The following is a 17,236-nucleotide window of genomic DNA, read 5'->3' as shown; positions in this document are numbered from 1 at the left end:
CTGCTCTACCTAAACAATAGGCCACAGGACATTGAGTGTCCTGACTTTTCTGTTTTCTTTGTTGTCTTTTTGTGGTCGTGCACCTGAAGTTTTATAACCGTTTGAGTTTGCTCCTTTTTTGCTGTTTTGCACTTCACACAGCAGCCGCTACCATCAGTGTGTGAGTGTGTAGGTCTTGAGTAGAAGACTAGAAAAGTGTATACAATCTCAAGTCCATTTACCATTCCTTATTGGTAGAAGAGACACTTGACTTTGAGAACATGACCTTCCATGTTAAATGTTGCTGATCGTGAGAGTGCAGCAGGGCCATGAGAATCTGATAAGTTTATATGACCTGTGTTTGAATATTCTTTCTGTTTACAAACTCTCTCCACGCAGCCTTCCATGATAACTTATTTGACTTTGAGTTTGTAGCTTTTAGTGCAAGATTGTGTATCTTGTCATTACGTCACACATCATCCTCTGCTGATGTGACCTTTAAAACTCATCTTTTTCTGCTTCATGTATCATATGTTTTTGATAACGACCTTTTGAGAATGTATCCTCTTCAAATTTGAGCTGTCATTTCTGGGAACTGAATGTTGAAGCTTGAGCATTATCCAACAACAACGCTTTACATGATGGAGGGACCAGACAAAAACTGAACAAAATCAAAAGACAGGAGAACAATGGAGAGGTGGAGTTAAAGAGGACATATCATCCCCCTCCTCCACCTTTTCAAACAGTCCCCCTGTGGTCTTAATGAAACATCTGTGCTGTGCTTTGGTCAAAATATAACATGAATCAAGCACCAGAGGAGGTTTGTGACCCTGTATAAACCAGCTCTCTCAGAACGCTCCGTTTTGGTGTGTGTGTCTCTTTAAATGCAATGCAAAAATGTAAGATCATTTCATTGGCAAATATAAATGTTAAATATTATATCTAAATGTTGAATGTTTTATCTAAATGTTAAATGATAAATGTTAAAAATACATGTCCTGATTCTAAATATTTAGCTAAGTTTCTAAACATTTAGTTTACATTCTAAATATTTAGCTAAGATTGTAAATATTTATAATCAAAGCTAAATATATAGAATATAAACTAAATATTTAGCTTTGATTTCTAAATATTTAGCTAATATGCAAATTCACTCTACCGCCCACCGGAAGAACCAAAATAAAGGTTCAAGGAAGCGATCCAACCATTGTCTTCTATAGGAGACTGGCGGGATTTTGAAAATGTCGAACGAATTAGCGGGGAATATTGGAAGGGCCGTTTTGGTCACAATTCAGGGTTTTCAAAGCACTACTTCTTCGGTGTCGGACACAGGATCTTCCACAGCGCCATCACAGCACTTGGTACGTTTCTTTTCTAACGGCTTGGATCGCTTCCTTGAACTTTTATTTTGGTGCTTCCGGTGGGCGGTAGAGTGAATTTGCATATTAGCTAAATATTTAGAAGTCGTTGCTAAATATTTAGAAATCTTAGCTAAATATTTGGAAGTCGTTGCTAAATATTTAGTTTATATTCCATATATTTAGCTTTGATTATAAATATTTACAATCTTAGCTAAATATACAGGATCAAAGCTAAATATTTAGAATGTAAACTAAATGTTTAGAAACGTAGCTAAATATTTAGAATCAGGACATGTATTTTTAACATTTATATATAACATTTAACATTTAGATAAAACATTCAACATTTAGATATACTATTTAACATTTATATTTGCCAATGAAATGATCTTACATTTTTATTCACAAAAGTAAATATGACAAAGTTCACAAATATTTCTCTAAATGTGAATAAAAAGTGATTTTTTTAGGGCTAAATGTGGAGAAATGTTGTTGTTATTTGTAGTGTGCGCAACTTTACAATCGATGTATTTTACCTGCTTTTTGTAAAGTGTCTCGAGATAACACTTGTTATGAGTTGACACTATACAAATAAAAATTGATTGATTGATTGATTGATTTATTTCACATTTTGTGGATCAGTAGACACTCAGGTTACCCAAATTGAAAAACACTATAAAAGTGGATTTTTCATAATATGGCCCCTTTAAGGAGGTTGTAGGCTGAGGAGAACAGATGGTGGGTGTCTGAGAAGTCTTTAGAATGAGTCCAAAGATCGGGCATTGTGGATGTCTGAGGGGAGGGTGTTCCAGAGGGTGGGTTAGGCTGTGACAGTGAAGGCCCTGTCTCCTAGATGCACCAGGAGTCTGGTGTGTGGTAATGACAGCAGGCCAGTGTCTGAGGACCAGAGGTTTCAGGACATGGTGTGTGGGTGTGACGGGATTAATGACTTTTAATTTAACAAAGGGGACACATATATAACCTTCATCACAATTATTATACCACCAACATTTATTTTAAACATGTTTTAAACTGAAATACAAACAGTAATGCTTTATTTGAGGAGCATAAACAGAATAAAATCCATTTGAAGCTTCTGTTTCAATGATATGAACAGAATATTTATTAGCGATCTGCTGGTTCATCCTTGCTAGTCGGCACATTATATATCTGTTGGCTTTCGATGCCAGGCTGACACGTTATGCTCAAACTGCAATGCAGCCGCCCGCCACTAGCTGGGGCTTTAGCTCTGGTTACCGGGCCTGCAGAGGCCTGTAGACAATTTGAAATACATTGAGTCAATTTTGTTTTCTGACGCTAGGAACATCCCAGTAGTTATTAAACCAGTTATGAAAGCATATTTGACTTAGAGTTTAATGCTTCATTACAGACTTTTACAAAAACAATATCAGTCATTTCTTACATACACCAGTGAATAAAGATGCTCATTTAAATATTTACATAATGCATTCAGTCTTTATGCACAGTGTTTTATTGGTAACTTAGGTTGAACCCCTTCATGGCAGAGTCATGATTTCTTCATGTTCACACACAGTTGATGTTAAATTGGTCCCCTGGCTGCACTGAGTGTGTGTGTGTGTGTGTGTGTGTGTGTGTGTGTGTGTGTGTGTGTGAGTGTGTGTGTGTGTGTGTGTGTGGGGGGGGGGGGGGGGTGGTGACTCTCACTGCAGTTTCAGAGTCCGCCTCGTGTTGGATGTGGTCTCTGGGTGGTTTCTGATGCTTACTTTACAAAGCAGGTACCTCTTCACATACTTCCTGAACATCTGGTCTCGTAGTCCGTAGACGATGGGGCTGAGGAAGCGTGGCAGGATCTGCACGATGACGTAGCAGGCGAAGCGTACGGCCAGGTGCTGACTGGGCAGAATGTAGAGGAGACCCTGTTCAAACATGGGTCTGACGTACGTGAGCATACACAGCAGCAGCTGTAGACCGTGCAGAAGGATCGTGTTTCTGGCTTTTTTAATGTCTAAAGTTGCTCCTCTGGCAGCGAACAGAATCCTGAAATAAGTGTAGAAGAGAATGAGCCAAACGAAGGCGAGACAAACGATGTGCGACGCGTCCCTTTTTTGTAAACTGTACGTGCTTCTGAACACAAAATCTCTGGCACAAAACTGCCTGGAGAGAAAAAACTGCGGCGGCTCGGTGGCCAGCAGGATGAAGAGGTCCGGCAGGATGGAGAAAGAACTCACGACCCAGATCAGACCGATCAGGATGTAGGTTTTCTTCACCGTGCAGATGTGGGCGTGGCGGAGGGGGATGCAGACGGCGATGTAGCACTCCACCGCCATGCCGGCTAGATTGAACGGCGTGTTGAGGGTGGCGAGGATGGTGATGATGAGCAGGACGATGCAGAAGGACACGTTGATGGTGTACAGGGTGTAGCTGATGATGTGGAGGAGGGTGGACAGGATCAGCTGCATCATGTCGTTTAGCACCAGGTGGATGAAGAGGATGTAACGAGGGTTTGAAGTGAAGATCTGGAGGAGAGTGAACATCAGGACCAATCAGTGAGATGTGTAGTGAGTGAAATGATAAAGTGACCTCACTGTATGATCAGACATTAAGGAAACATGCTATGTTGAAGTACGGTTGTCCCCAGGGTCCAAAATTAATTTTTTGACTCACCGGCCAAAATAACAAATTAGTTTTTTGTGTCCCATACACATCTGTTACAGCACATTTCATTGAGAAGGCATTATGTTCTGTTTAAGTCACAGTTTCGATCATTTCATCAAATCAGGAAATTAAGAAATTGTAACAAATATATTTGCTGGCCTTTATTTTTTTTCTTAGTGTATTATTTGTAGGCAGTAGCATTTGCTGAGTAATTCCCTTCATTCACAGAAACAAACCAATGGCCGAATTCAAGTTAATACGGCTTACACTGGCCTCTCTGATCAGAAGAGTAATACCCGGTTATAACGCTGTTACGCTAAACACATATAGGACGCAGCGGTCCGAAACGGGAACAACAAGAGTTTTAAACAGGTAAAACTCAGGACGCGACGGTCCAACAAAGATAAAAATTACAGTTTCTGCTTCAATCAAACAATTGTTAAAAACACTCTCTAAAGCTAATTCTGCAGAGACCTAATTAAGCCTCACTTGTGAGTCGCTTTGCCTGCGATCGGTGAAGGAAAAAGGAGTCTGGCGATAAAACAGATCTTCTGTCTGTCCTGGTGTAGAGGCGTCTGATGGCGGCGAGGGTCCCTTACGGCAAGAGCGGCTTCGTTGGTTCTCCGTCGAGGGGAAAGATGTCCGTTGATGTCCTTTCGTTGCAGGACGGAATAAGACCGTTATCTTTCTGATAATCTGTTATAGTCTGACGCTCTCCGAGAAACTGAGATGCGTTCACTGGACAATCCGAGCTCGGGATTTAGAACACTGCCGGCCGCGGATTACCTGCGCGCCAAAACTTAGAACAAAGGAAGATTGTTGCAGAAAACAGGAGGTGAGCTTGTGTCTCTGAACACTTGAAGTCAGCGCGTGGAAAGAGAGAGAGCAATGGAAGTCTTGGAGCTTTGTAGCCTGGCCTGCTCCATGGGGGGTCTACTTCAGGTCCCCTCCAATGAGGAGAGAGAGGTTCCGGTCCCCCCTTACTTCACGCGTAGGTGTGAAGTACTGCAGAGGATTCTGGGATTAAGAGTCCTTTTAGGCCTCTTGGTGATCTCAGGGAATAACTCAAATGAGGCTTCTCACAGAGGTGCAGGCCCAAGTCCATTGTTTGACCGTCCTAAGCCTGCGTGGCCCAACAACGGTTACCTCTTCATAATGTCGTAACACAACATATGCATGACTTTATCATGAAGCGTGCTGAGAGACAAGACAGACAAACTAAAAAAAAAGAAGAAAAAAAAAAAAGGGACGCACAGTCAAGTCTGCGTCAGCACTTCAGAGAACAAAAACAGAGATTTGGGGATTTCTCGGTAATAAAAGGCTGGGCTGCAGCTCACCCCAACAGCGCCAGGGTCAAGCAAGTGAGAACGGAGAACTCCCACCAGTCAAACCAAATGGACTTTGCGGGTCAAGCACACTTTGGCTGGGCACGCTACAGAATGCCTCGTGTGAGTGTGCACTGACTGAATACAGATTTAAAAGGTTTCTTTAGAAAAATAACTGAATTAATAAAATAAAACATCAGGTTTAAAGTTCCTTCAGATTCTTCATCAACTTTTTGTCTTACTTTTCTGCAGATCTTTTTCTGCTGATTTATCAGTTTGCTAAAATGATTCATGACCAGCTCATATCAAACATGTTTGCTAATGAAGATCGGATATTAACCTCAAATTAATGATCAAAGCTAACTTCTTAGATGTTCAACATTTCTGTAAATGAAATCATAAATCTGATCATGTCTATCTGAAATAAGTAAAATAAATCACAAGCTTCATGACATATTTTCAGTGTTTAAGAAAATAATATTTCTATCACCTTATGATGCCAAATACCTGACAGAAACATTCTATCTTACTTTACTGCAGACTTTTTGATGCTTTAACTCAGGGTCTGACATTAACACAAATGTGAGTAGAAAAAAGTGAGCAAATATATTTGTTATAATTTCTCAATTTCCTGATCTGATCAAATGATGCAATCCGTGACTTAAATCTGTGACTCATCAGAACACAATTCCTTCATAACTCAAGTAACAAATGTGAGTGCGACACAAAAACACAATTTGTCAGCCGGTAAATTATGTGCTTTGCCCGAGAATTATTTCATCTACACGCCACCATGGCCGGTGAGTCAAAACTTTATTTTCTGACCCTGCTTTAAAGAGGTCATATTCTGCCCTTTTTGGGGTTGGTATATTTAATCTATGTACCTACTGTTGTACGTTCACAATAGCTAAAGTTATAAAAAAGTGTCTGTTTTCATGTACTGCTCCTCCTTGCTCCCTCTACACTCTGAGTCCGTCAGCTACGTTCTGTTGAGCCCACACTGTTAGACCCCATGTGGGCCAAGTCTGCTCTGATTGGTCTCCCGATCCGCTCTGTCGTTATTGGTCAGTTGCTCAGCACGGTTCTCGGAAGTGTCCCGCCTCTTTTATCATTTTGGGAATGCAGCCACTGCCTCCGTCCAGGGGAGCATAAACATTAGCACCTTAGCACTACTGTGCTACCGCAGGCTACGGCATATCGTGGGCGTGCTACAGAAGTTAACGGGCGTGCAACATGAGCTGCAGGGCCACAACGAGCCAATGGGCTTAGATCAGTGATCTCACACTGACAATGATGTCGGACTGACAATTTTTTATTGAGGGGGGCTAGAACCGAGCGTTACATGCAGCTAATGCTACAGCTAACAGGAGGACGTAGGAGAAGCCGCATTTCCGCTGACTTTGAATTTTTGCAAATAGATGTGCCTAAACATGCACAGGACACTTTGAAAACACACTAAAGAGCATATAAAACCAGAAAAAGCATACAGTAATATGGGACCTTTAACTTCAGTTTGCTTCATTTATTCCGAATCTGCTGATTTCTAAACTATTCAAACAGGACACATTTAATCATTTACTCATGTTTCGCTCATCATTATTGGATATTTACCTCAGATAAACGATAAACTGCATCAATCAAAGAGAAACTTTAAGACACATTTGTCGTGTTTATGACTAAAATATGAAAATAAAAACATGTTTATTTAACCGGATGATGCTAATACATAATTTTGACTCTACTGCAGATGTTTCTTATTCTCATCCTTGTCTTTAACACAACCTGCCGATAGCTTTCCTATTTAAACAAGGCAATGGAACTCCTTCCCTTTTATCATCTTTATATCTTCAAGTTAACAACAAAGTAGGAGAGAAGACAGAGAGGGAGGCAGACAGACAGATGGAGCCTGTTTGACATGTTTCATACCTGGTGCTTCCTGAAGGTGTGCACCAGCGTACCGTTGATGTAGTTGATGCAGATGCAGAGCGCTGTGACAATCACATTCTTGGTCAGAGCGGTGGTGAACGTGTCCCGCTGGTTTCCACCCGCAGGCATAGAGGTGTTCAGGGATGAGAAATTCATGTCTGAAATGTTGCCAAATCTGAGCCGTCTGAATCATTTGCTCCTTCAGGATGACAGAAGCATCAACAAACATTCAGAATGAAACATTCAGAAAACTCTGCAAAGAGACTCACAGATCCTCTGAACATATTCTTGTCTTCTAAATCTGAGATTCCTCAGAAACAAAACACAAGTATGATCTGTGAAATGTAATCAGCTACTGCATGTCAGTGTTAGCATCGCTCCTCAGCTGACCTTTAACTCCATGTGGAGAGTTTTCTGTACTTTCTGTTTCTGTGGAGGCTCTGATTAAACACTCTATCAGTACAGGAGTGACAGAAACTACAACTCAGCAATATTCCTCCATCATTAACCCTTAACTGAATGAAGAACATAAAGTAATCTAACACAATGACAAACACATCATCACAGTTTCCCACTCAGTCTAAAGCAGAAATAACAGGAATCAGGACACAAGTGTACGTACCAGCAGGATGCCCCTCACCGCCCTGCTGCTCCTCTGTGGAGGCAGAGAGTTTATATACTCAGAGTGAACACATTAGGGATTATGGTGTTGACCGATGTTGTGTGTGAGGGTGTGTATGGGGATGATCATTCTCTGGATTTATTGACCTGAAAAGTTGACAAATGCTTCCCTGTTAGTTTTCAATTAAATAAATTATCTTCATTAGCTTTTGATTATGTCATGACTTCTTTTTATCGTCTGTTGACCTTGTGTCTCTGCTGATCAGCACAGCAATATGCTCAGATCATGTTTCTTTAAATTTAAATTGATATCAATAACTTTGGCTTAACGTGACCTCAGGAGAGCTCAAGGCTTCTGCTCTGCTTTTTCCGTCTGATTGTTCAGTTGTTCACAGTTGATCACACAGGTGGTATATCATCAGATTTTTACCAGTACTGTCAATCGATAAAACAAATTAACGTGTGGATACTCATGTTTAATTTTCATAAAATTTTAAAATACTGAAAAGATGCCACATATATGTAAAAGAAAACTTTTAGCAGCCTGTTGCAACAGAGCCCAAATAACTGATTTAGGATTTACTTCTGGCTTTATCAGGTTTCAATTGGGGCCCTGCAGGCCACTCTCAAGTAGTTTCCAGTTTGATCCAGCAGAGGGCGCTCAACTTGACCATTACATGCACTCTTGACCTCAGTAAGTGAAGACAGTAATGTTGTGGCAAAAGCAACGGGTTGATCGGGAGATGCAGACTGACATGAGGGAGACTCGTCTGTCTGCAGACAACTCTCCAAGCTGGCTCACAAATATTAGTGTGTACCAGGAACGTCAGTGCACTCTGAACAGGTGTTCCCATCAGCAGGTTAGACGTTCTAGGTTAGTAAATAAAAATAGAGCTGCACTTGATCCTCATCAAATTATTTTTTGTTTCTGGCGAATAATTTTAAAGGTCTCGTATTATGCAAAATCTTCTTCACCATGTTTATCTAACCTAGTCCGTCTACAAATCCCCCAATGATGAGAAAAGTCCATCCTCTCCGTCTTCTGCCTGCTCAACTTTTCAGAAAATGTGTGCTCAAACAGGCCGAGATTTTCCCTTCATGACATCACAAAGGGCAGTAATTAAATGTTTTTAAAGGAGAGTTAAAGGAGCAACACCTAGTGTTTAAAACAGGGACTGCAGTCAAATTCTAAACATCATAGAGAGCTGTCCCCCCCCCCCTCCTCCTCTCTAGAGTCGATGCTCACACAGGTCACCATGTGGTGGACTCTGAAGCTTCAGTGTTTATCCAGCTCTGCCTGTTGGTTTGACCTGATAACTGCTCTCATATCTGACAAACTGAGGGGCGTCCTAAACGGCCGTGTGGGGGTCACCTTAAAAGCGCCTACCTTCTCTGGTCCAAACAAATCCAGAGCATTCAGGAGCAGAATCTAAAGTTAGAAGGAGGACATACTGGCTGCTGCATTGTTGTCAGAGAAGCCAGCACTTCAACATGTTTCCTTAATGATCAGATAGTAAGATACCTTTATCATCTCACTCTCTACACAGCTCACTGATTGGACCTTAAATGTAAATAAGACTCTCGTTTTTACATTTCCTGCTCATGTTAGATTTTACATTACAGGCTGAAAAGGAGGAAACAGCTTCTTGTTGGATTAACACGATTTTGTGTTTGAAGTGAGACTGAAGTAATGCAGTCATTGAGATTAAAGCCAAAACTTGAAAAAGGAAAAAAATCTAACTTCAACTGAACATGTGGTTCATTTTTTATTTGTTGCAGCATCACAGTTATATGTCATTTGAAAACAGCTTTGAAGCCACAAAGGGTGTTGAAGAAAATTGTGATTAAAGCAGGCTTCTCTTTTTGTTTTTAATGCAGAGTGTCAGATCAGGTTAAGTTCATCCATCCATCCATTATCTATACCGCTTCATCCCATCCGGGGTCGCAGGGGGTTTGAAGCCAATCCCAGCTGTCATTGGGCGAGAGGCGGGGTACACCCTGGACTGTTCACCAGTCAATAGGTTCAGTTCATATCAACTCAATTTAAATTGATTTGAACATGTAAAACAGAGGACAGACAGAAAATTATCTTTCAATAAATGTCTGGAGACATGGAAGACATGTCTGGAGTGCGAAGTAGAGATGCACCGATACCGATATTCGATGTCAATGTCTCCTGTTTCTCTGAAGTATGACGATGAAAAAACAAGTCAGAGTTTGCCAAACAAGTGACTTCATCATCTGCCCAATAAAGAACCTCGTCTCTGAATGAGTAGTTAGGTGTACAAGATGTCAGAATTTAATCAACATCGGCGACTGACATCAGGTCATGCCATGTTATTTGATGTCTGTCAGCAGGGCCGATATCGGCTGATACCGATGTTGAACCCATACATCGGTGCACCCCTAGTGGGCAGAAGGTTAAATGACTAAAGTCTATCTCAGCAGATTATATAATGAACTCTAGCTTATTAATGATTTTATTTTAGCTGCAGGTGGGGTTTGATGCTTCGTCTCACTGAACACAGAATGTAAATTTTCAAATGCTGTCTGAACATCTTGTCTCGTAGGCCGTACACGATGGGACTGATGAACCGGGGAAGGATCTGGATGATCATATAGGACACAAAGAGTACATGCACATGATATTTAGGAAACCAGCTCAACAGAGCCTTTTTGAACACATGACCTACAAAGGTTAGCATAGCCAACAGCAGCTGGAAACCATGGAGCAGGATTGTATTCCTGGCCTTCTTTGCATCTCTGTCAGCTCCTTTAGCCGCTGTGAAGATCATAAAGTACGTGTACAAGAGTGTGAGCCAAACACCAATCAGGTATATGATGTAAACATTCTTCTTTTGCACATGTATGTGGTGTGTGAACAGGTTGTCCTTCTCACAGAAAATGGCCGAATGAAACACCTGCACAGGCTCAGTTGCTAGAAAGATGAAGACGTCGGGCAGTGCAGAGACAGCACTCAGGGCCCAAATCCCACCAATCAGAACATATGTTCTTCTGATAGTACACAACTCAGCGTGTCTCAGAGGTAAACAAACAGCGATGTAGCACTCCATCGCCATGACGGCTAAATTTAGTGGAGTGTTGAGAGTGGTGAAGACAGCCATCGTTATGATGAGGCAGCAGAGTGAAGCATTAATTCTGTAGAAGATATAACTTAAGACAAACAGGCTTATTGTTGTAGTGAGCTGGATCATATCGTTCACCACCAGGTGGATGAAGAGGATGTAACGGGGATTCATGTAGAATACCTAAAGGAGAGAAGAAGACAAAAGTTATCCAGGCTATCCTGCACGCTCGGTGACCAAAGAGCCCCGCCCCCTCCTCGTGTCAGAGTGGGTGTCGGTGTTTACAATCATGGGCTTTGTGCTGAAATGCTTTAGCTCGGTGTCACTTGAGCCCAGGGCAGCGCGGTTAGCATCTCCATTTCAGCGGTTCTACCTGCTGAAGGTGTTTCACCTGATGTCTCGCTGTCTTCAGTCCAAGATGATTTAAAGTAGCGGGCTGTGGCGGTGACTTGTTGTCAAAGGAGCAGCTGTAAATGCTGTTGCTCCCGACAGAGTTATTGAAAATCAACAAATTCTTTCCATCAAAGCCCCCATTTACTATCTTTGAAATGCTTTTATTTTGAAGCAGCCGCACCAGGAAATAGGATGTTTTCAGCAGGAGCTCCTTAATAAACTCAGAAGTCAGAAAGTACAAACACAGGAGAGAAACAAAACTCCTATAGGCACCATAATGTGTATTTTTACCTCAGTTAATTATTTGTTTATTTTGCTCCTTAAATGGGTTTGATAGGATTTCCGGTAATTAGCAGTGGGCGTGGCTTACTTACTTATTTTTTACCTGTGCATTAGGGGTGGCGGGAGACTAGACAAAGAGAGTGAGTGGGTCTGAAATATTTCATATATAATATTACATATCTGAACGTCTGCACCTTAGTCTCTGTGTGACATTATCCAATCTAAGCCGCCACAGTAACTCCAAACCCCACAGCTTCAGTAAGAAGCTAACACACAGAGACATGTTTCTCTGGTCTAACAACCTGAACACATAATAAACAAACAGACAAACAGCATGTCAGTATATAGCTCAAACATTTCACTTCATAAAACAGCCTCATTCTTGAATACTATAGGCTGATTATGAAATAATATGTTGTTACACAATACTGCTGAACATAAAGTGGCTGATTTAAAAAGAAGAAAAAGACTAGCTGGTAGATTTCTGAATCCACCAGTCACGGTGGCAGGTAGATAGAAAAGGTCATTTCCAACCCAGATGTTGAAGCAAAGGTGGACTGATCAGAGAGAGCGGGACATGTTTCCCCTGCGCCTTAAGGGCTCACAGGACACTAAAGACAGCAGTGATGACAAATGAAAATGTCCAGGTCTGCAACATGGTCCATTCAGTGTTCTCTGTCTTTTTGCATAAAAGACCTCAGTTAAAAGCCAGAACAATACAGATAACCTTCAGACTAGAGATGGGGCCGATCCGATCTTATATCGATATCTGGTCCAATATTGAAGTCATTTATGTATCAGATATGGGACTGACTGCACCGATCAACATCACTGATCAAGAAATATGGTCGGGCACTTCAGACATTCTCAGCTCGCTGAGTCTCACTTTGAAGATATTCAGACTGAACTGAGAGAAGTGTCCACAAACCGTCTCCATGACGACGATCAGATGAGATGGAACAGCTCCTTCTTTATGTTAAAAGTACAGATCTTACACTTCAGTTAAAAAGATTTAATTTGAAAAACTTTCCTGTTTGTATGTCAAGCCAGCACAATACAAATAACTGCTGGGTTTACTCCAGCTTTGTGTAGCCTCACACATAATACCAACAACAACAATAACACGAATAGTAATGATATAAGATATCAGAATCAGATTGGAACTGAAAACATGTGGATCTCTACTTTAAACAACCAGCATAAGTCTTCAGCTGAATTTTCACACCCAAAAAGATTGATTCCTCAAATCTCTATACGAGTCAAAAACCATCCTCAGTTTACAATAAAATCATAAACAACAACAACAACAACAACAATCTCAGTGAGGAGTACTTTCCATCTTTTAATCTCTGAGGCCTCCTTTAGGTCTCGACTAAGACAGTCTGTTTTATCTTTAAATAGACAAAGACCTGCTTGCTGTAGATTTATTCTTATAATAAAGATCAAATTAAATAGAAATCATCTCTGCAATAACATCAGTAATAATAACTTTAAAAAATAAAGAATCGTTCTCACCTGGTGTTTTCTGAAGGTGTGAATCAGGGTCCCATTGATGTAGCTGATTGTCAGACCAACAGCCAGAAGAATCACATTTTTGACCACAGCAGTTTGGAACGAGTCTCGATATCTCTCAACGCTCGACATGTTGGAGCCAGAAGAGTTCATGGAGTTCATGTGAGGATTGTGCACTTTCTCACTGCAATATACGACTAATCAGCTGATCAGAACCGTCCACTGATGGCTGTGATAGTTTTACATTGTTAACATGCTTTAACACACAGAAAAGTTCAAAGCCTAAATGGTTAACAGTTAAATAACCACACAGTAGACACAAATCTAAGAATGTCAAATCACAAGAAATCCTTCAAATCCAATGAAAACATGAAGTGTTTACTGTCTGATTGTTTCAGCGACATGTTGAATTTAAAAGAGACTAAACTTTGGTAAATAAAGTTCAGTGTTGGGCATCACATGCAGATGTCCTTCACTGTGTTTTCAAAAAGAACAGACTTCACAATAAGACGTTGCATTAATGTGAGTATGGAATACTTCCTCACCTGAATGTTTCACTTCAGCCTCCTCGCTCACCTGTGTGAAACAGTTCGATGGCTTTTTATTAGACATGATGTCAGAGCTGATGTCACCCAGATGTTGTGGTCGTGTTTGTTTCAGGATGCATACGTGGTCATGGTAATTAATATTAAAAGTTGGATACAGATATCTGCATGGAAGTCAACATGTCGCTCAGCCAATAGATGGCTTTTATTGGAGCGTTTGTCCTTGACGAAACATGTAATGAATTCGACATGACTCTTCTCCAACTACTGTGTGGCACCAACTAAGCCGGGGGACAGTTAGCGAGCATGTCGGGGCTGTGACGTCAGCTAATTAGCATATCCAGAATACGCCGAACATCTAAGCTCTAAACTCCGGCTCCGCGGGAGTTAACAACTTTGCCTCAACATTAAAGAACACACAGTGTCACATATAAGACTTCAGGTAAGTACTCACTCTTTTCATTCACGCACAACCAACTTGTGAAGTGATTACTCTGCAAACTGATGGCTCATCTGTCATCGACTGATGCACACTGCTCATTACTACATGATGTAATTCACTATATGACCAGCAGGTGACACCTCTCCCCTATTGAGCACAATATCATCACATTCAACTGAACAGGAATCAAACACTATTTTAACATAAAGCAAAAACCTTAACATGTAACTTTGGGGCCTTTTCTACAAACATCAATGGATTGTAATATATTTATTCTGATTCAATATCGATCCAGAAAAATCTTGAAATCAATAATTTCTGTTTTAATGAAGCCCCACTTCTGCGTCATTACAACAACAAAAGAATCGATGTCAGGATTTCCCTGAATCGAATTTGAATTGGAGAAACCCGCCCTACTAGCCACCGCTTTATTATTATTATTACTTATACTTATTTCCTCTCTCTTCCTCGTTATATTCACATCATATTCATCATCAGGACTTCTCGACACATCCACTTTTATTTTCATGCTCAATTTAGCTCCCTTTACTATTATTATTATTTCTTATCCTTTTTTAAATAACTACCACATCCAGATGATTGTCTGTTCTTTGTTTGCCTTTTTGCTTTTATTTATTATTTATTCATTATTTCTCTCTTATTGCTGCTGCCATCCCGTGTCACCCAAAGTATTCTCCTCTGTCCTGTTAGCTAGCCTCTTATGTCTCTTATCACTAAATAAAGAAGAAAAATAAAAAAGTCGACAGAGAGCGAGTGGCACTTGCGTGCGATGGTTGGAACTCCAGAGTGACCGACCCCTATTTAACCATCCCTTCCCATTTCCTGTCTAAGTGGTAATCAGTGTCAAATGTTGTACAGACCGTTATGCAAACGTCACACAGGAAGCAATATGGCGGACTTGTTAACAGAAGCAATAAATGAATGTTAAATGAAAAGAACCTTCAATGGTCCCTGACAGTGCTGCTAACATGCTACGTATCGTAGCATTTTAAATTATAGCCTCAGCTCTTAAAATTCCCGCTGTTGCACGTCTTCTTGGCAGTCAGCATATCTCAAGTTTCTTTGACCGAAGCACCTTAGCCAGTCGTGATAGGATAGGATAGTACTTTATTGATCCCCAGAGGGGAAATTCGGGCGTTGCAGTAAGCTCAAAATAGAAAATACACATTAAACAGAATAGATTAGATAAGATACATAAAAATAGGGGTACAAGTACAAAATGAATGATGAAGTTAACTATGCAGGGACAGTATGTGCAGAGAAAGATAAAGGGACAGATCTGTGGTTCCTTTAAGAATAATGGTCTGGACACAAGATTTTTTTATTTGACTTTATTTTACCAGGAAAATATTCTCTTTGAGATACAAGATCTTTTTTTAAAGAGAGCCCGGGCCGAGTCTGCAGCCTCAAAGTTTCAGAACGAAGACAATAAGCAAATATTACATCAATCAACAAATCAGAAGCGTTAAGCAGAGAGACGTACACACACAGTCATCAATGATGCTTTATCCTGGTTTTAAAATCTTCAGTGCTGGATGCTCTCGCCTGGTGGCCTGAAGCCGTGACCCCTGAGCTTCTAATTTTCAAAATAAAGCTCAGGAAATCATGCAACTGAATTGTCACATGTGATACAAACATACTAGGTGCTTATGCATATACATTCAAGACTAAATAAAAAATAAGCAATTTCCAATTCTTTTGTGCTGTATATGCACTCTAATTGTTGTGTTTCTGGGGTTAGCGTATATTATTATTATAGACGATATTAGCATTTGAAACTGCGTTAGCATTTAATGTGTTTTTCAACGAATTTAAGCTAGCTAGCGAGTTTTATGGTTTGTCCACTTTGGTACATTCAAGACTAAATACTTTTTTTTGCCATTCTTGTGTGCTGTATATGCACTCACACATGCCCTTGTCTTCTTTTGGTGCGGTGGTAATGTTTTAATTAATTTTAAAAAAACGTTTCTGAAAACTGCTTCTCGACCCAGCGCACTTGCCATTGTATATTTCGGGAGGAGCGGGTGCCACATCACACGAGACGAGAAAGCACCAGGGCTGCAGCCATACCCGTCTCGGTGACATTAAGGACAAACTCTCCTTAGCCTCAGCTTTGGACCCCCTCTTCAAGGCCCTCCCCTTTCCGTCTGATGAAGGTCATGAGGATACGATTACTCGACTAATCCCTGAGGCATCGAGAGCTAGGAAAACTAGGCAAGCCCATACACATAAAATTAAATGAAGATATTGACTCTCTGTGGACACAAGATTTAAGATTTACCTTTATTGATCCCCACAAGGGGAAATTTCAGTTTTTACACTCTGTAGTCATGAACACACACATAGGCTGAAGTATATACACACAAACAGGATCCTATGGACATGCACTAATGGAGAGATGTCAGAGTGACGGAGCGGCCCACAGCGGGCGCTCCTGAGCTGATGGTGGGGAGGGGCTTTGGTGCCTTGCTCAAGCGCACCTCGGTGGTGCTCAGGAGGTGATCTGACACCTCTCCAGCTACCAGACCAACTTCCATATTTGGTCTGCACTGGGACTTGAACCGGCGACCCTCTGGTTCCCAACCCAAGTCCCTACAGACTGAGCTACTGCCGCCCACAAATAGAATATGTTAGTTGTGTTTTTCTTACAGTACGGTTCCACTGGTTCTGACAACGGATAGCTTCTCAACGCTCTCTATTCATTTCCTTTGGAGAGCCGGAGAGTCCAGAGCTCTATTCCCTCCATATGAGTCCAGAGCTCTATTCCCTCCATGAGTCCAGAGCTCTATTCCCTCCATATGAGTCCAGAGCTCTATTCCCTCCATATGAGTCCAGAGCTCTATTCCCTCCATATGAGTCCAGAGCTCTATTCCCTCCATGAGTCCAGAGCTCTATTCCCTCCATATGAGTCCAGAGCTCTATTCCCTCCATATGAGTCCAGAGCTCTATTCCCTCCATGAGTCCAGAGCTCTATTCCCTCCATATGAGTCCAGAGCTCTATTCCCTCCATATGAGTCCAGAGCTCTATTCCCTCCATATGAGTCCAGAGCTCTATTCCCTCCATATGAGTCCAGAGCTCTATTCCCTCCATGAGTCCAGAGCTCTA

At 41.2% G+C, this 17,236-nt stretch overlaps 2 protein-coding genes across 2 annotated transcripts; both read right to left on the bottom strand.

Moving 5' to 3' along the window:
• Positions 1-3,022: 3,022 nt before the first annotated feature.
• LOC132977360 (odorant receptor 131-2-like) lies at positions 3,023-7,417 on the bottom strand. Its single transcript, XM_061041883.1, has 2 exons — positions 7,229-7,417; positions 3,023-3,838 (listed from the first exon to the last, which is right to left on the bottom strand). Exons 1-2 carry the CDS (start codon positions 7,382-7,384, stop codon positions 3,023-3,025), a joined length of 972 nt encoding a protein of 323 aa, XP_060897866.1. The 5' UTR covers positions 7,385-7,417.
• A 2,912-nt stretch (positions 7,418-10,329) lies between these two features.
• On the bottom strand, positions 10,330-13,293 carry LOC132977258 (odorant receptor 131-2-like). Its single transcript, XM_061041723.1, has 2 exons — positions 13,126-13,293; positions 10,330-11,118 (listed from the first exon to the last, which is right to left on the bottom strand). The coding sequence occupies exons 1-2, from the start codon at positions 13,282-13,284 to the stop codon at positions 10,330-10,332; spliced, it is 948 nt and encodes a 315-aa protein (XP_060897706.1). The 5' UTR covers positions 13,285-13,293.
• Positions 13,294-17,236: the final 3,943 nt, after the last annotated feature.

The sequence above is a fragment of the Labrus mixtus genome, chromosome 7, assembly GCF_963584025.1.
Source record: "Labrus mixtus chromosome 7, fLabMix1.1, whole genome shotgun sequence".
In the NCBI taxonomy this organism is placed as follows: Eukaryota; Metazoa; Chordata; class Actinopteri; order Labriformes; family Labridae; genus Labrus; species Labrus mixtus.
This window is presented reverse-complemented; position numbering and strand designations above follow the sequence as displayed.